At 38.6% G+C, this 19,941-nt stretch overlaps 2 protein-coding genes across 3 annotated transcripts; both read left to right on the top strand.

The window, feature by feature from the left end:
• The first annotated feature begins 1,352 nt into the window (after window positions 1-1,352).
• Window positions 1,353-10,515, top strand: cenpu (centromere protein U). Of its 2 annotated transcripts, none has more exons than XM_065958394.1 (14): window positions 1,353-1,453; window positions 1,998-2,046; window positions 2,268-2,355; window positions 4,062-4,266; window positions 4,387-4,590; window positions 5,577-5,658; window positions 5,760-5,843; window positions 5,952-6,036; window positions 7,345-7,471; window positions 7,614-7,692; window positions 8,368-8,415; window positions 9,465-9,526; window positions 9,806-9,962; window positions 10,066-10,515. In XM_065958394.1, exons 1-14 carry the CDS (start codon window positions 1,449-1,451, stop codon window positions 10,177-10,179), a joined length of 1,389 nt encoding a protein of 462 aa, XP_065814466.1. In that variant the 5' UTR covers window positions 1,353-1,448; the 3' UTR covers window positions 10,180-10,515. The 2 variants fall into 2 exon arrangements, with proteins under 2 accessions (XP_065814466.1, XP_020490049.2); XM_020634393.3 differs by having other exon boundaries at window positions 5,757-5,843.
• A 685-nt stretch (window positions 10,516-11,200) lies between these two features.
• On the top strand, window positions 11,201-19,706 carry LOC109984305 (caspase-3). Its single transcript, XM_020634401.3, has 7 exons — window positions 11,201-11,356; window positions 13,983-14,063; window positions 15,853-16,016; window positions 16,611-16,739; window positions 17,047-17,222; window positions 18,378-18,498; window positions 18,628-19,706. Exons 2-7 carry the CDS (start codon window positions 13,987-13,989, stop codon window positions 18,855-18,857), a joined length of 897 nt encoding a protein of 298 aa, XP_020490057.2. The 5' UTR covers window positions 11,201-11,356; window positions 13,983-13,986; the 3' UTR covers window positions 18,858-19,706.
• The last annotated feature ends 235 nt before the right edge of the window (window positions 19,707-19,941 follow it).

Below are 19,941 nucleotides of genomic sequence, written 5' to 3'. Positions count from 1 at the left end.
GGTCTAAATGAAGCTATCTATACACGGGTCATTCAGGTACCGAGGAACATTCAGGAAATATGGATACTGTCAATGTTTTAATTTATTTATGATGTTAACGTGAAGGGAAGACATTTTTTTTGTGAAGGAATCAAAAATGTAAAGTTATTAGATAATAGAAGAGTGAGAATGTACAACTTGAAGGAAATCCTCTTGTGTGTTTTTGGTTTAAAATTCATGGCAGTACTTTTGACGATGGTGTTGCAATAATAGTTTTATGTCATTAAAACATTTTTGTAAATATTTTAATTAAAAACTATACTAAAAAAACAGTGTGATTAATTATCATTTCATCATGTAAAGTAGAAAACAGTTGAAAAATTCTAGCTACATTTTAGTGAGTCCTATTTTACCAAGGGAACTATTGATATTCATGAGGCCGTAACTTTTTTAATTAATATATATAGTTTATATTTAATTCATTAAAGGAACTCGACTAATAAATTAATGAAAAAGTTACTCATGCTAAGGTTGAAACCGCTAAACATTTTGTATACATTGTTTTAATTTATACTTTTCCTCTTGAAGTAGAGGAACAATAAGAACATTTATTTTCTACTCATCCATACATTTCAGAGCTAAAAATTTTATTAAATGGGTTTTTTTAACAAGACAGATATAGACGTAAACTGCTTTTTTTTTTAAGAATGTCCTGAAACTGTTGTCTGTGTTGTATTTTGGTATTCCCCAACTTTGAAGAAGTTCTGGCCAAAATGATCAAATTAATAATCTGTTTTGTTTTTATCTGTAAGAATATTTTGTTTAGTCTTTGGAAAATAGTACTAAGAAAAACCTTTGTGTGTACTTGATACATCTTTGATTAAAATCCTTAATTCTAAATTCACATTCAGTAACAAGATCAAGTACATTAATTCAATGAACTACTCAGTAGACTGTTTAAAATCTATACATGGACTAAAACTGTATTTTTTCCTACACTTTTTATATAATCAAATAAATGTGATACATATTGTACATTCATCCGTGTACATGATTTCAATAGATATTGCCTCATTATATACAGATACAGCTGTCTGTTGTGAATAAAGGTGGAGGAAAAACTGGAAGAAAAATAGTATGGCTGGATGGTATAACCCTCACGCTCGCCGTAGGACCGGGATAGAGCTTTTCTAACACGGGGTTGACGCTTTTCCAACATTTTCAGCACATCCATTTTTCTAAGTTTACTATATCGCTATTATTTCAGTTTCGACCTATGTCGTGATTGTGTGTATCTAATAAAATAAAAACAAACTCATTATATGTTTTTAACTTCGATGTTGTAACATAATAGTACCGCCACCTCCCCCCGTGTGTCTAAAATGGTACAGTCTGAAACTTGAAGCATTTTGCGGGAAGCTGCTTCAGTTGTTTACAGTCTATGGTTTGTTTACGAACAAGCTCCGAAAATGAGGTGAGAAATACAAGATACAGATTTATAAACAGCCCAGTAATGTCGAAAAAACTGGTAATGTCTATAATGAAATTAGTTTGGTAGTTTCAATGTGGTAGTAGTGCTCTTTACAGTCCTTGGTACAGAAGTGAAGGAGGTTTGGGTTGAGGTCTCGAGCTGCTCGATTATAGACAAAATCATAATCAGGATTATTATTTAATTGGTACTGAGACGGCTAATTTTTCATCATTGTTAAGAAAGTGCTTTAGAAATGAATGTCAATATAAATATCTTTAAACCAAAATGAATAAATCATATAGATCCAGCCACAGCCGGGAAGTCAACAAGCAGCGTCAGTATGTGACCATCGATCATGTTCCCTCACTGCATCGATGGTCCACATCCACATCGGGATCCAGCATAGAAATTACTCATTTCAACACCCTACTTTATAGATTCGTGGTCAACATCAAACAAAGGCTTGAGGCTGCAGCTTCTGTGTCAAGAAGACCCAAACCAACATAGAAACAGAATCCTTTGATTGTTGTCCTGTTTGTCTCCACAGTGCCAAAAAGGGCAGAAGAGCCAAAGCGCCGAAAAAAGATGAGCATCAAGTGAGTGTGTAAATGCTCCCTGCATCATTTTCACTGCTCATCCAATCAAAATGTAGTGCACTAAGATCTGAAGAACACTAGTGTGAGGAATGCATTTTTAAAATAGATGACAAATAGTCATTTTTATGAAGCAGGCATGAGGGTGTTTCATTCTGATATCTGTGTCTGAAAATGTGTTGCCTTAAAAACAAAAAAGATTGATATATTCTGTTCAATCTCAGAGAGGTTCAGCTATGGATGATATGGACTCTCCTAACCTGTCTGCCATTGAGAGAGCCAGCTTCATGCAGGGACTGGAGCCAAATTTTGGTGAGTCTGACATAGACTATAGCCGTTTTCACATATGCACTCCGGATAATATCTAGATATTTACAGGAGGACTTCTCTGGAGATTCTCCCGACCTAGTCGTTCACATATGCTCCTCACAGCGGGGGACTTTCCCTGTCAGAGAGGGAGGGGGGGGAAAACAACGCGAAAGTAGCGAACTAAGCAACAGAGTCTGTTACACAACGCTATAATGAGAATATTTGCCTTTATATCAATGCTATGTGTAATCCAATAGAATGACAACATCCACAAAAGAGAGGAGAACAACATACTGACCAACAGAAAACATAATGCAGACCTTTAATTACGTAATTAAGTAATTAAGTTTTGAAGCTTCGGTTCGGTACATTTTCGTTACAGTAAAAGGACCTGATGCAACACTTTTCTTTTCTTTATTAGGAACATTTAGAATTTCCCTTTTACACATTGGGCTAAGTGCAGCATCGACAGTACAGACTTGTATACCTGCTCAGGTCACTTTTTAATAACATTTTAAATTAAACATACAAAAAATACAAAAAATAAAAGACATGAATGAAATGAAGTATTTTAGAATGAAATGAAGTAATTAATATAGCCTATATATATATAAACCTAATCACATCTGGGACAGTATAGTTTCATTGCAGAACTATTAATATTTCCCTCTGTCGATATAAGAACTTTAACGGCATTTGTTATGGCTTTGGCCCGTTCAGAATTACTAGCAAGAGGTTTTCTGTTGTGGATGGAGGGTGTTCATTCTATCAAGCTGCAGGTTATGCTCCCACACAGACGTGTCTCCCCTTTCACGTAGCAGCGCTGCTGGAGCGGGATCATCGCTGAAACGAAACTTAAGATTAGGTCCGTAAAAAGAACTCCATCCTGGTTATATGCAACTGTCCAAACTGACAGGACTCGAGGAACTAGTAATGTGCCCAGTTTATGTTTGAACTTTTTCACAAGTTACTAAACTAAAAGTTGTGTCCCATATCCGCGGCCACAACGGTCCGGTCCGAGTACGTGTACCTTTACACCCCTAGTGCACAGAGACCGTAGTGATCGCGTGCAGACACTTTATGCACCGTGCAGCAGTGACGTCACTCTCCCTACCATTGGCTCGAGCTGAATTCTCCAGGAGGATGCTGCTGCGTTTTCACATCAGCCCACTCAGACTTTCTGCGGAAAACATACTCCCGATTATCTCCAGAGTGGTTGAGGAAATTTCCCTAAGTGTGACGAGGATTTATGTGAATGAAGTTGATGCTGAAACCAGCTAGTCGCCTGTTGACTCATATTTTAAAAAGCAGTGTAGTCGCCCCCTGCTGTCCATTACAAAGAGTACAGTTTCTTGACTCTGTCATTGGCTTCACTCTCAAACCCCAATGACTCAACGTCCACTTCTAATACACAATGGAAAGTCTTAACATGCCAGCACTTCTAAACTGTGCGTTTGAATGGAGGAAAGAGTTTTTGCTAATAATTATTAAATCAATAAAGTTCTTGGAAACTATTACAAGTGGACCAGTCGTGCATGGAGCTGTTTATTTTTCGATCTCGTCTGATTCTTGGGTTACAGTTTTCACAAAGCAAGTTCAGTCTGACTTGTTTCACTGCATAATCTGTATGAAGCACATTTCACAGCTACAACTCTCTTCATGTATTACTCCTACATTCTGTTCTGATGTCTCTCTGAACATCAAACTAGGTAACCCTCTGCACAGTACGGCCGTGGAGGAGGATTTAAATGTCTCTGGGGGACAGAAGGAAGAAGGGAGGAAAGGCGGTCCTAAGACGTCAAAGACTTTTGTTAAGCATCGTGGAGCTGCCGTGAAGAGGAAGGAAACGGAGAGGGATGACGAGGAAGAGGAGAAGAAGAAGAGGAGTAGGAGAAGTACTGCAGGAAATGTCATGTAAGAGCAAATAAATGTTGTTTCCTACTTTTGTGTTTTCCAATTGAAAGGAGTTAATCATGTGAAAGCAGAGGAGAGCTGGTCTCTGTTAACTACAGCCACTCTTTCTGTGTCTCACAGGCCGGAGACTGAAGCAGAAACAAAGAAAAAGAGGGCAACACCTCAGAGAAAAAGACAACACTTAGATGCAGAGAGGAAGGAATCTGATACAGACGACAAATTCCAGAAAAGCAACTCAACCACGCCAACTGTGGACAGCGCCAGACGTCAGGTTGGGAAGAAGCCCGCCAAGAGGAAGAGTGCAGTTCAGATGTCTGCCACAAGGTGAGGTCACGTCAATGAGTTACTTTAAATACAATATTATCCTTCTCGTTTCTCTTCTTTGCTGCTACGTCCATGTCCATCCTATTCACTGGTTTGAATTGCGTCTAATTGCTGAATTGTATCCACTCCTAAACTCACCTGTGTGCTGTTGTTGACTGATGGAAACACACCAGCTCCCCGTCTATAAACGCCTTGAGTCAACCAATACAAACTAAAACATCAAACCAGTCAGAGGACGGGGTCTCTGCAGACACAGTCACCACCACACATGTATGGAGTCCCAGAACTCATGATTGAGCTGCAATACTTTTGTACAAGTCTTTTGCACATGGAGAGCTCAGCTTACTGAGATCAAATTCCTTGTACATGTGAGAAAACCTGGCCAATAAATCTGATTCTGACTCTGGTTTGTTTCAGTCTAAGGTGGTAAGGTTCAGGGTGAAGGCTTTTTGTCTGTAAAGACATGGTCCAGTAGGCATGGAAACCCATTGCCTTTATCTAAACCAAGCAGCAACCTCCGGTCTTGAAAAATGAAGCCAATGCAGGAAGTGCAAAATCCTGCAGTTCGCATAGTGTCCACTTGAGGCTGGTTCAAGAAACCCCAGAAGTCACATACACACCACAGCCAAAAAAGCCTGTTTTTACAGCAGAAATAAATGTTTACAGCCTGGTATAAAAAAAAAACGAACAGGGCTGATTTGTTATTGTCATCATGGGCACACAGTTCACGTGGGGTGAATTTTTTTTACAACACATCGTTGATTTTGACAATATTTCCTGAGTGTGGCAGAGTGTAGTGAAGTCTGTTCGTAGGACAGCTTGAAGAACTTGGCACATAATAGCCTGGCTCTTGTAACCCAGTTATTACTTTACACCCTGTCTGTCCTCTTTCTGCTTGTTTGTCCTTCTTGTATAATGATGTATCGAACTGTCTGCTTCTCCTCTCTTCCCATCAACATATTCATCCGTCTCTCTGTCCCAACAAGGAAGGTGAAAAACCAGCAGGTGACGGTCAATAAGAGAAAGAGTAAATCAGGAAGTGGAGAGTCTAGTGACCCTCAGTCACAGGTGAGAATGTCGATGATAACATCTCAAGCTTTGTTAGTATTAAACCTAATTGGACTAGTTATGTTGAGACGACGTGTTGCTGCATTATTTGTTTCAAGGAGGAGTCTGACACGGACACCGCCCGGCAAACACGCAAGACCATCTTGTCCTCTGATGAAGAAGTGGTGGACGAGGACACCAGCTGGGTATGAACTCACGTCAGCAGGCTGCTGCAGCAAAAAGCACAGAACTCATACGTATGGGACTCAAAATGTGGCTCACGTTTTCATCTTTTCTTAATGTCATTTCTTTAGAACCCGAGTCAAAAGAAGACCAAGGCAAATAGTTTGCGTGGAACCAGAAAGTCTTCACCTGGTAAATCCAGAACGTCTTCATCAGGTAAGAGCAGAGAGCGCAAGAGGTTAGTGTCATTGTGGACTTCTGGCCAAGAAGAAAGTTACAGGGGAGGAAATATCCCATCGTTTAATGTGTGAAGGGCTATTGGGAGAGTGCTTGAGGTTTTCAATTTTTTTTGTACACATAAAAAAAAAAAAAACAGGATATAATGAGTTAAACTGTTAACACCGTGTTCTGACAGCGAGCGTTAGATATCCTGTCACATCACGCACAATTGCACGCTCGCTGTCCACACTGCATCCGTTAAATATTTCAGATCTTTGCTCTGTGAATTTCAGTTTCCCTTTGCAAACAGTATGACTTTTAGTGTTTTTGTACTGAAGGTGGACAAACAGATGTGTGGTGCTTTTTACGAGCTCATGACTCAAATCACAACACTCAGAGGCTCGTCAGTAAACGGCTCGCGGTGACATGTGTCAACAACACCAGAGAAGTTTCCTCGTCTCGAGGGTTCTATGCAAGCGTCAGGGAGGAAACTAGAAACAGGGTGTCGGGGTAAAAACAGCTGCTTTGTGCTGCCTAATTGCGTCGCGTGCTGTTAGGAGAGGCTGACACAGGGGTTCCCAAACTTTGCCATGCCAAGGACCCCCATATAGCACCAACCTCTGTTGGAAAACCCTTTAGCAAATTTGCACAAGTTCCTTTTATGTTACGATTGCACATATTAAACTTTAAATAAACCGCTTCTTAATATATTTTCATTTAATTTCATCCAATTCATTCGATGTATGTTTTTGTAAACAGCCTTTTATAGATTCAACAATAATCAACAGTTATATTAAGAGTTACATATTGTCTTACAATTTTTCTCCCTCGTTAATCATTCATCACATAACATTTTTGGTTTTAGTTTTTTGTTTTACCATATGGAAAGATTGTCATAGAAAAAGAAAACACATTTAGATTTCTAGTAATCAATAACAAATAATAAGAAAATCTAAGAAAAAAATTGTAGAAGATTTTTATTTTTGTTCCGGTTTCCCCCCACTCTTCCCTCCAAGTTTCTGTGTTCTTGTTTATTCATCGCAATTTTTATTGTCATTGCAATATTAAACAAAGTTTTCACACATGGCATATTCCTCATACTGTGCAGACCTAATAAAGTCCAAAAATACTCTACATTGGCCCTGCAATGTACAGTAGAGCTGAAGTATTATAACATGATTCTGGGGTTTGGATATGTAAGGGATTCAGGGCTGGTTTAATAATTTGTTGTGAACAACTTCTTAAAAAAATACACTTTGTTTTTTTTCTTCTGTTCACAAACAAACCGTGATTGTCTACCTGAAGGCAGTGCATCAGCAGAAGCAGACAAGGCGGACACAGAGACACAGAGGAGTAAGAAACAGAGCGGTCAGACAGGAACGGAGCTGGAGGTTGTGCTGGACACCTTCAGACATTTCTGTGACCAGTACAGGTAAAACAAGACGTCTCTTCCTGCCTGTAGCCTGTTATTCAATCCTTCATATCCTGTGTCATGACTTATTTCATGATAGTTTAGATAGTTTTAGTCAATGTTTGTCATTAATGGTGTTTTGTGTTCGTTCTTTGTTTTTCAGAGAGTCTGTGGAGTCTAAAGCAGTCAAACAATCCATTGATTCGTTCTCAACGAATGTCAAACAGCAGCTCATGGAAAAGGTCAGACATCTCCTTCATTCTCACACTGACAAATATCATGACTGTGTAGTTTCTGTTGATGTTCAGAGTTTTACACATAGTTTTGTTCACAAGAAAGGAACATCTATGATGCAGTATGTACTTTGAACTTCAGTCAGAGAAGAATCTGGCCCCAGCTGTAGAGTCTCTTACAGTATAACCACCTGATTTCTGAACTGTTTTATAATTTGTTCTGCACATAGAAAGTCATGGAAGCATTGTAGAAGGAAAATGGCGCTTTACTTTGAAGCTCTTTTGATTCATATGAGATATTATCTTGGGTCTAATGTTTGCAAGAGTAAAATAAAAAGTAGTCTTTGATCTTAAAGCTAAAGCAAGATTTGCTATTTCAGAAGCATTTTTCCTTATTGTGTCGCTAAACTGACTGAGGAGATTCCTGCACTTCTCTCAGCCTGTGGACTTTTTTGAGGTATCTCCTCTGACATTGTTTTTAAATTTCCTCCAGTACCCACACACCCAAGAGTCACTTTTTGTTATTGACCTTGGGTGGTTGTATCGACCATGTCAACAGTGAATTAGAACGAACTTACACCGCAACATATCCAACAAACAAGACACCACTGATGAAGAAGAACATCAGGATAAATCTTTGAGAAGGAAACATTGATGTCCGCCGTTGTTCTTTTTCATTTCCAGATCTCTGCTAACAAGGAGCTCAGAGTTCTTAAAAGAGAAAACGTCAAGGTAACTATCACAACCAGCTTTATTTCCAAGTCTATAAGGCTTTTAAATAGTGGCTTATAAAACAGGACAGGCACTGGACTATAATTAGTCTTTTGCACTGGTATTTTAAGAACCTGATGTTATTTATATTCTTCATTATTTTCTGGATGTGATTTAATAATGTTCATTAACTTTTGCTGCTTTGCCAAAGTGCTCATGATGGATTAAGCCGGGTCTTTGTAACATAACAATGAGTAAGATCTTTTTACCTGCTCTTTTGTAATATTAAAAGACAAAGAGAAAGGTCTTTTACCTGCTTTTTAGTAAAGTGTCTTGAGTTAGCACTTGTTATGAGTTGCTGCTATACAAATAAAGATTGATTGATTGTCTGATGTTTGAGGTGAATGATGTTGATTGATTGTTGTTTTTTTATGGCTGCAGCGTGGGGAAAAGAGCCCTAAGACATATTTCTCACCTAGGGCTTTCACACTTGCAGAAAACTCCAGAAAAAATCCTGATATTTGCTGTATTATTAATTTTGGCATAACTTGTGTGAAGATATCGGGAAAAGAAAACCAATACCACTGTTCTGCTCGTGCTTTATGTGAGACATTAAAGTTCATCTTTATCTCTTTACCCATGCTATAAGCATCGCTCTAAGCATGTAGAGGCCATAGAACCACTTTAATCCTAACTTCAGTGTCCACACTAGTAATGGAAGAACTGGGAGTCGTTCATGGTGCCCACAGGAGTCCTACTGACTTTTCTGATAGCACCACGGTTAAGTTGACATTTGAGGATGTGGGTGAATCGGCCCCAAGAATATCAGAAAAGCAAATATGAGATTGCTGTCACCACAAACTATGGTGTTGATCATTGTTGACTTAAGAGAAAAGCAACTAAAATGTCATCTTACTAGCATTGCCATTTTGAACATCTTGCGCATGCTGATGTTACCATTCAGTCAAAGAACCACTGTGTCGCGGTAAAGCGTCATAGAGCTGCTAGCGTGACTCATACAAAAGCTCTTCTTCCAACTGGTGTGTGTGTGTTATGTGTGTGTGTTTCAGGTGGGTTCTTTGATCTGTAAAAAGACACAGAGACTGTTGGATGCCAAACATGAGACGATGAGGTGAGCAGCAGTACTGTGGCCCAAACACACTTTTTCATTTTCATAAACTAATTTGACTACAAGTGTAACTTCCATGTGTATACGTCGACAAAGTCGCCTTTTAAATAACACAAGTCTTTCAAACAACAGAAAGATTACCAGCATGATGCATAATCACATCCATAACCAACTGTGTTTTCAGAGTTTAAAAAACTCCATTAAACTAAAATAATAAAACTTTGTGTAGTCATGGTTACTCCCAATTAGTCACAATATCCTTTTCTTGGTGTGTTTTGTCAGGGCGGAGAGGAAGGTGTTTCTTCTGAAGAAGGAGAAAGCGGAACTAAAACTCCGATTATCTGATCTGAGACGAGGCCAAGCGTTCCTGCAGGACCTCAGAGAGCTCAACAGACAATACCTGGTCTGCAGACACAAACACCCCAAAAAGAAAGAGACGGTATACACACACACACAGATACACACAACACTCATACACACATTTGCTGTCCAATTATTGTCATGATACCAAATGTCCTCCATCCTCTCCTCCTCCCGTCCAGTACGGGGCTTCCAGCTTGCCGGCTCTGCAGTTGGAGAACCAAACTACAAGGCAGCAGAGCGTCACCCTAAAGAAAAACATACCAGTAATCAACTGGGAAAAAGACAGAAGATGAATGGGAAATAATACGCCAAACCACACATCCACTGTCATAAAGATGTAAACCAGTCAAAGACGTTCAACAAACTTTTAAAAAAAGGAAGCATAAAAAGTGTTAACAGTGATTACTGCAACATGAAAGGCTGAATTTGAGACCTCTGGTTTAGGTCGCTTTGTACATTTTCACAGAATGAGTCATGCTTAAGGATGTCGAGGCCATAGAACCATGCTCTGATAGCAGTGAAAAGATGTTTGCATTGTATTTGTTAAGAATTGCCAGGCCCCCCAATGGACACGCTCCATTTTGGGAATGACTGTGATACTGTGTGTATAATAAATTCAAAAAAATCAATGTTTTTGTGTGTGTGTGTTTCTTGCAATAAGAATGCACAAAAAATATAATGGTATAAGGTTGATGTTAAGCCCTCTATGACTTTTTGTTTGTTTGTTTACTTTCACTTTATTTAGAGGCAGATGTGGCTCATTGGTAGAGAGAAGGGGGTTCGATCCCCAGCTGCTGCGGCCACATGCCGACATGTCCTTAGGCAAGACACTTAACCCCAAGTTGCTCCCGCTGCTTCGTCTGCAGTGTGTGAATGTGTATGAATGGGACTAGCTAACACTGATGGACACTGAACAGCGCAGCCATCAGTGTGTGAATGTGTATGAAACACAAGTATGACCTGCGGTGTAAAAGCGCTTTGAGTAGTCAGAAGAGTAGAAAAGCGCTATACAAGCTCAAATCCGTTTACCATTTATTTATACTTGACTAGTCATTACATCCAAATACGAAGACAAAACATGACAGAAGAATAACATGAGTGCTTTGGATCCTCTAGGACTTCTGTACAGTCATTTTCACTGACAGGTTGTTCCTTATTCAATTGTTCAAGAAGTTTCCTCACGCATGTACTGACACGCTGGGGAGCGAGTTGACTGCAGAGCTTTTTAATATATCTTTTTATAGGGCCTTGGCTGTCTTATCTCAGTTTTCCAAGCCAATCAAATGGAAGTTAAGCGTGACGCGTTGCGGTTTCTCCCGCCCATCAGGAAGCAGCGGTCATGATTGGCGGAAAGTTCTCGCCCTGAACTTTGAACATTTTACTAACTCATGCAGAGAAGTAGTAAAGACGGAAGGACTACTGATAACGAAAGCTGTATCTAGCCTTCGAACAACACCTGCAGACGAATAGGTATGTGTATCTAAAAGTTATTATTGTTAATAGTTTGTCCTCTGTGTGTTGTACATTAATGACACGACCTACTTCAGGTAACACCTGATTAACCAGTTTTCAGATGTAGGTCAGCTGATTCTTAGTCAGGTGTCATATCTAACTAATTAGTTAGAAATAACATGTAACTAATATATAACATATATAAATAACATAACTAATATGTTATTTCAGGGGCTACGAAAAGTGTTTTGAATTCGTTGTCATTTGAGACATTTTAGTTGGGATAATGATAACAAGCTTTGAATGAATCCTCTCTAAATATTTAACGATTCGTTTTATCCTCACATGTTAAGTTTGAAATCTAATTCACGAGTATTTGTTTATTTGTGATTACACAGCTTTAAACAGCGACTAATAGTTATTAGAAACTCACTGACCTTCATTTGTTGATGGGACTTGAATAATTTCCTGCTGTGTCTGAGGAGTTTCACTATGAGCCACGTCCAAACTTCATGACGTCACTTATAGGGTGCCCATTGTAAAAACGTTGTTATATATATTTTCAATATTTAGTTAATATCCTTCACAATAATTAAATTAAATAAGTTTAAGAGTTGAAGAAATATTTAATAATAAATCTAAATGTAAAATCTAAATGTAAATATTATATCTAAATGTTATATCTAAATGTTAAATCTAAATCTAAATGTTAAATCTAAATCTAAATGTTATATCTATATCTAAATGTTAAATCTAAATGTTAAATGTTAAATTTATATCTAAATGTTAAATGTTAAATCTAAATCTAAATGTTAAATGTTAAATGTTAAATCTAAATCTATATCTAAATGTTAAATGTTAAATCTAAATCTATATCTAAATGTTAAATGTTAAATCTAAATCTATATCTAAATGTTAAATGTTAAATCTAAATCTAAATGTTAAATGTTCAATCTAAATGTTAAATGTTCAATCTAAATGTTAAATGTTAAATCTAAATCTATATCTAAATGTGTCGCCAAGTGTAAAGCTAAATATTTATAAAATATGCAAATCATGTAATTCCACGCCCCTTGACTTAGCCTCAGACCAGCGCACGGCCACGGCCACACCCCTGACCTCGGATCAGTAGGTGAAACCAGGGAAGACCCAAGCATGGCTGCTTCCCTCACAGCAGGAGAAATCGAGCGGGCGGTTTTGGCCGGTGTGCGGGCTGCTCTCCAACGAGCTCAACCATTACCATCCACATTTTACAAGGATATTAACTAAATATTGAAAATATATCTAAAAGATATATATAACAACGTTTTTACAATCGGCACCCCATAGTCACTCTGATGGATGTTAGACACTCATACTGGATTAGATAAATTCTGCTAATATTTTTTAAATAAATATAAATGATACACTATGGGGGTTTATTTTCCATGAAAGTACTATGAAACTATGAGTCATTGAGTGTCTCATTAGGGGATTTTTGTTGATCCTACTTGTTTCTAATCTGACGCAGCATGCTCATTTACTCAGCATTTATGAACTAAGATTACCTTTGAGTTTAAAACCTGCACACCTGCAGACCAACAAAAACAGTTCACGCTCTGGTCTCTGTGGTTAATCAAAACATCAGCTGCTCAAAACACAAAAGAATGACTGGTTTCACACGATTAACAACATACCTCACTGTCAAAAAGCTTTCATTGGAATAACTATCTCAGTGTCGTGTCAGTCAAATTTATGCCCAAGATATCAAATGTGCTGTTGTAACTTGTGAATGTTTTGAGGACCAGCACAGTCCAGATATAAATAAAGAAAAGGTTTCCAAAAAAGTTAAAGGCAGACCAACACAAAAAACACATCCCAGAACAACAACAACAAAATTAAGAGGAGCAAAAGCCTTTTGAAAATGAGTGTGGGTGATCCTGGAAAACACTAATGCTTTAACGATAATTGGTTAAATTATTAAGAGTTTCAGCGACGACCAGCTTTTAATTTTTAATAATAGTAAATTGTACTGATGCTATAAAGGTCACATATTATCTTAATTTTCAATAAGTTTAAATAAGTCTCAGAGCTCTACAAAACATGTCTGTGAAGTTTCTATCTGCTCCTGTATCTTACCATGTTTATAAACCCTTCTATTTCAGCCCTGCTCAGAACAGGCTGTTTTTGTGTCTGTAGCTTTAAATGCAAATGAGCTGTTTCTGACCACGCCCCTCTCTGGAAGGGGATGTGGCTCAGGCTATCTCGCTCCATGCCCTACTGTTTACGATGAGAAGGCAGACTCATAGGGCAGAACAAACACCTAGCTGTGGGAGTGTCACCCACATAGGGGAGGGTTTACTGCCCTTTGTGATGTCATGAAGGGAAAATCTCCAAACGGCCTGTTTGAGCACACTTTTTCTGAAAAGTGGAGCAGGCAAAAGACTGAGAGGATGGACTTTTCTCATAATTGGGGGGTTTGTAGACAGACTAGGGACACATATTAGTGTTAGAAACACATAGTAAAGTGTCTTTTTGCATAATATGTGACCTTTAAAGATAATGAACACCTGGGAAGCAGAGGACAAATACAGATGCAAATCAAGTAGCATGTTTTTATACTGATGTTTATCTTTCATTCTTTCTTATCCATCAATATCTGTAGAAACATGGCCGAACCTCGTAGCAATGGTGACAGGAAGGGAGGTGAAGACAAGCCGGACGCCATCAATTTTTTTGCAAAGAGGTATGTTTTGCACACAATGATGAGTCTCTGACTGCCCATATGTACCTACGTCTGCACACTCTCTACATGACAAAACAGGCAGTTTTTTTTACAATATAAGATGTAATGTGTTTTGTAATGGATCGTTGTTTTTAGAGATGGGACAGATCTGATCTAATATCAGTATCAGGTTCAGGTTCAGTATTGACGTCATTCACATATCAGATATCGGACTGACGGCGCTGATCAACATCACCGATCAAGAAAGATCGATTGGCACTTGAAACAGTCTCGCTTTGATGACATTCAGACTGAACTGTGTGGGGAAAGGGAAGCAACATGAAAACCAGATGGTGTTAAATTCAAGTTATTTATTACAAAACAAAGTAAAGTTGTGATGCATAACAAAAAGTGAGGCAAACCTAACGGGGCCAACGAGTGCTGCTCTAATCAATAACTGAGTAAAACAGAAGGTGTCTTAATTAGGTTTCACATACTTAGTCTAACTGGTGGAAAGAAATGAAAATCAAACCCCAACTAACCAACCAAACAGCATATGATCAGCACCCCTAACCTAGTGTTTCTAAACAAAGACAAAAGCTAATGTGAGTGTGTGTGTGTGCCTTTTTGTCTATTCTCCAGTTTGCTGCAATGTAGGCTATGAACCATTTGTAAGCCTTATTTCTATAAAGCAGATTGTTTAACTTGTATAAGATATATAAAAGGTTGGAACTGACCCTACTCTCTGATTTATTGATTCCATGCGGCTAATGTTAGCTGCTTTCTTTAGCATGTTAATTGTTACAGGACAAACTTTACATCGGACAGTCAAGGCCAAGTCTATTTAAAGAGCTTTGAAAACATACAGGGATTGTACCAAAGTGTAATATTAAGCATAAAAATCTGACTTAAAAGAAAATAAACATATAGAGTAAAAACACCAATCACAAGATTATCACATGACAAGAATCGTTGACGGGAAAATGTGTACATACAGGCACAAACACTTGCACACAGCATTAGTTAAGAAGTGAACCTCAGCTTTCTCAGTCAACATGCACGCAGCGACAGACATCAGAAATACACATATATAGACACACACAGAAGCTTTCATCAAACAAGTAAAGATACAGCTCAAGTAAGGAGTCAACTGTAAGAGAAGGCCAGGGATTAAAAGTGAGTCTTGTGGTTTTTTTAAAGCAGTTCCAGAGAATCTGTTGATCTTGTATGTCACTGCAGGTAACTCCACAGATTCAATGCGGCTACAGAGAAGGCCCTGTCTCTGAAAAGTTTTCGATGTGCTCGTGGGATGGTTAGAAGTCCTTGATCTGATGATCTGATGGAGAGAGCTAGCTGTACTGTATGGTGATAAGAGTTCAGTAATGTAGCTTTGAGCACGGCCATGAAGGGCTTCAAATACTAACAAGATCACTCTGTATGGGATTCTTTACAGAACGGGGAGTCAGTGCAAGGATGCTAATAAAGGTGTAATGTAATACCTTTTTTTTTTTTTAAATCTGCAAAGCTGCTGCATTTTGAACAGTGTATAAAGACCTGGTTAATACCCAAATATAGTGAGCTGCAGGAGTCGAGTATGAAGGCTATCAAGGCATTGATGACTCTTTGTTAACCAGGAATAGCCTGATCTCAGGTTTGATCTTGAGTATGTTTCAAAAAGTAACAGTTAAACCTTGTGTAAGAGGGTGCAAACTGTGGAGTTAAGTTCAAGTTAAGACATCACTGAGCCGCCATTAAAGAGAACAGAAAGGAAAATTTCAGCTGCTTTTTGTTGTGTCTTTTCATTCTTCAGAGTGGATCCAGAGCCTGCAGGAAGTGCAAAGACTTCAGAGGAAACAGACCCTGTTCCGGTCGCCAGCAGCACTAAAGCAGCAGACCCTTTCCGCTACAAGATGGACTACCCCTGCATGGGAACCTGTCTTATCATCAACAACAAGAACTTCGACCGCAGCACAAGTAAACACACCCACTCAATAAGTCTCACACCCTGGCCTGAGGCATACACCAGCCTGCTGCTAATCCAATCATAATGATAAAACTGATCACAATGCATGTGGTCATATGACTTATTCAAACATGTTATTGTTCTGGCTCATTGTCATGGCTCTTTCAGATACCAACAAGAGCGGAGTCATTGTTAATAATGGTAATAACACCTGTGCTGTTTCAACCATCACAAATGAAATGTGCTGCCTGTGACGGACGTACTTGTTCTTTATCGATGCGTGTGTCTGTTAGAATTAAGATCCAATAGTAGCTATACCATGACATTAAAAGTCAATGAGAATTTAAATTCAAGTGTTGCCGGCAGTCTAGTGTTGAGTGCTCGTGCTCCATGTGCAGAGGTTAACTTTAGCTAAATCTGTTTATTTTGGGTTCTTACCGCTGTAATAAGCAAAGCCACAATTATTCAGCTGAGGTATGACTTTCAAGATGCAGTAAAACTACCATTTCACAGAGACTCATGGCGTCCTTTCTGCGGGCTACATTGAACGTTTATTGAATCTCTCTCTCTCTCTCTCTCTCCTTCTCTGTTGTTTGTGTGTCTAGATATGGCTGCTCGTAATGGAACAGATGTAGATGGTGCTACTGCTCTAAAGACCTTCGCTGATCTGGGTTACAAGGTCAAATTTTTAAACGATCAGAGCGTGGCTCAGATGAAACAACTGATGATTAGCGGTACTAAAACTTCATTTATATTCATTCAAGGTTACATCTGTGCCTCTGCACTTGTTTACAATGCAGCCCAATGTATGTTCTCTGTTATCACTACTCTTACTACTCCCACTGCTAATAGATTTCACTGAGTTTTGGGAACCGTTAAGAAGTCAACCTGTCTAACTTTTTGAAGTCTCTGTACTTTGCAAACTTACCCAACAGTAGAAGTGAGAAGTGATTTGACTGTTTTGTGTGTGTGTGTGTGTGTGTGTGTGTGTGTGTGTGTGTGTGTGTGTGTGTGTGTGTGTGTGTGTGTGTGTGTGTCTAGTATCCCAGGAGGACCACAGCAAAAGTGCATCATTTGTGTGTGTGTTGCTAAGTCATGGAGAAGAGGGCGGGATTTACGGCACCGATGCCTTTGAAAAGTTTGAAAACTTCACAAAATACTTTAAAGGAGATCGCTGCAAGAGTCTGGTGGGGAAACCAAAGCTCTTCTTCATCCAGGTTGGTCAAATGTTCCTTAAACGCCACACACAATGCACATGTTGTGATTAAAAACAAGCCTGTTCATCTTCTGTCTGAGGTAACATTAGCAGATTTTTTTTACAGCCTGTTCTGTACTATTTAAATTTTGAAAATATCTGGGATTCTATTGGCTTGTATTTCTAACAACAAAACAAGGTGTGGAGTACGCACATCCAAAGAAAAAACGTTCACAGGTGCTGGAAAAGGAATTTATCGATCTATCTCCATCTATTGCTCTATTATAGACTATATGTAATTAAATTGAGAGGTTTATGGTCATAATGTTTTATTGTTTCATGTTTCAAGACAGATTGAAATAGCAGACAAATTACAGGCAAATGAAAAAAGTGTTTTTTTTTTTTTTTAAAGAGAGACCAGAACTTTTTGAAACTTTTTTTTTGTGCCTCTGACTCATACAACGCCTCACTGTTTATGTTATACAGCTACAGTGTTAAACTGTAAGAAGATATGGTCCTCTAAATCTCTTCACATTAACTAGTGCTTAACAATAAAGATGTTACCTGATGCGTTTCACAAGCCTTAAATGTAATGTTGGATCGCCCTCTAGTGGACAGAATGTAAAACAACCACACGCTGCATCTGCCTGGCTCTTCATAAACCTGCGTACTCTGTGAAGAAACAAAAAGAAAGTTAACGACAGGCCAAATTTTAGTATAAATAAAATTGGAACAATACGAAATGAGTTGTGCTATAAGAGAAATATCAACAGTTTCAATACAATACTTTTCCAAATGAGGTGGGAGAGGCACTGAGCACTATTTTCAAAATGCTGCAAAAGGCTACACTTATAAATGCTTATTTTGTCATGTAAAGTTTGTTACATGATGTATACATTTTTAAGAGGGACTCTCACCAGCTAAATCTTTTGCGATTTTCCCATTTTAGACCAACCATTGAATTCTAAAAGTTGGGAACTTTATGTGCAAAAGTCAAAACTCTGGGCTCACTCTGGGCTCGCTCTGGCTCAAAACAGACATGTGACTAATAAACACTTACAATCAACCAAGAATTAACTTGTGCAAGTCAAGAGAACGACTACTACTGGTTGTTTATTGTAGCTCTTTAACCACATGCCATGTCTATAGCGTCACAGCTGACTTCCTGTCCTTTCAGGCGTGCCGTGGTTCAGACCTGGATAGTGGAGCCACGGTTGAGACAGACAGTGTAGCAGTGGAAAAAACAGAGAGGATTCCTGTGGAGGCAGATTTCCTGTATGCTTATTCAACTGCTCCAGGTAACAGAAATGCTTTTTTGTCCTTTAAAAAACAGAATAATAATTATCAAGTGACTGAATAATCCTGTTTTAATGAAAGGTAATCCACCTTCCTGTGTGTGAGTGTTAACCCTGTGTATTGTCTTGCAGGTTACTACTCCTGGAGAAACACATCCAACGGTTCATGGTTCATGCAGGCGTTGTGTGAGATGTTGCACCAGTACAGTCGAGAGCTGGAGCTGATGCAGATAATGACCAGAGTCAACCGCAAGGTCGCGACACACTTTGAGTCTGCCTCCAACCTCCCTGGATTTAGTGGCAAGAAACAGATCCCCTGTATCGTCTCAATGTTGACCAAAGACTTCTACTTTCCTGCTTAGATTAAAATAAGTATCTCCTACCCACATGTTAGTTCATCCATATATTTTATAATTCATATATAATTCATATAATCAATGAATATATAATTCATGTAAGAGAGGATGGCGTGTATTTAAATGTGACGGCAGGGAGAAGCGACATGCATTGTCAGCATTAAGAGGAAAGGGAATGTGTCAGCAGGGGTTATGTTGAGTCCAAAGTTAGAATAAAAGAAGTGAACATAGCCTCTTACTTTGAAAAGGGAAGTGTCTTAAACTTGAATTCTTTCAGTGAAGGGAGACTCCTCTAGTTGTAAATAATAAAAATAAAGAAAGTTAAATGAGAAATTGCCCCACTACTCACTCGATGAATTACTTCAATCGACATTTCCCGAACGAGTTTGTGTTTTCAATCACTAGTCTTCTTCTAAACAGTGTGACGATCACTTTGCAAAAGAATGTCTCCTTTAATGTTAAAAAAAAGACAATAAAGCAGAGCATGCTTTTGGAAGAATTTATAATTGCCAAGTCACTGAAGCAGAAAGAGGCATAGCTTGTCCAAATAGGGTCACTCCGAGAAACCAAGACAGCAACTACTAAAACTCCCAAACTCTATAAATCCAAGCAGCAGTCAGCTGCCCGATAAGTGATGTCTTGGTAGTGAAGTCCACGTTTTATGCAACTCTATGCTTGAGGCTGTTTCTATATTTATATCTTTTTTAATTATTGGGTCTTTTATCAAAATCTGAACTTGTCCTTTGAAATATCAAATGGGTGATTGGACAGTTTTTTCGGGTCATTTCACACATGAACATCATGTAAAGTGCTGGTTTACCAGTTTGATTGCAATAAATGCACAAGTCACAAATATATGTTTCTCTGTTTTTTACTATTGATCATATGATGTTATAGTAAAGACTGCAAACAGTTTTAATAAGTCTCAGAGCTCATGCCCTATTGTTTATGGTGAAAAAGCAGACTCAGAGGGCAGAACAAACACCTAGCTGTGGGAGTGTCACCCACCTGGGGGAGGAGTTACTGCCCTTTGTGATGTCAGAAGTAGGACTAGTGTTAAAAACAACTATTAGGTAAAAAAAAAAACTTT

Source organism: Labrus bergylta, chromosome 9 (assembly GCF_963930695.1).
Source record: "Labrus bergylta chromosome 9, fLabBer1.1, whole genome shotgun sequence".
NCBI lineage: Eukaryota > Metazoa > Chordata > Actinopteri > Labriformes > Labridae > Labrus > Labrus bergylta.
This window is presented reverse-complemented; position numbering and strand designations above follow the sequence as displayed.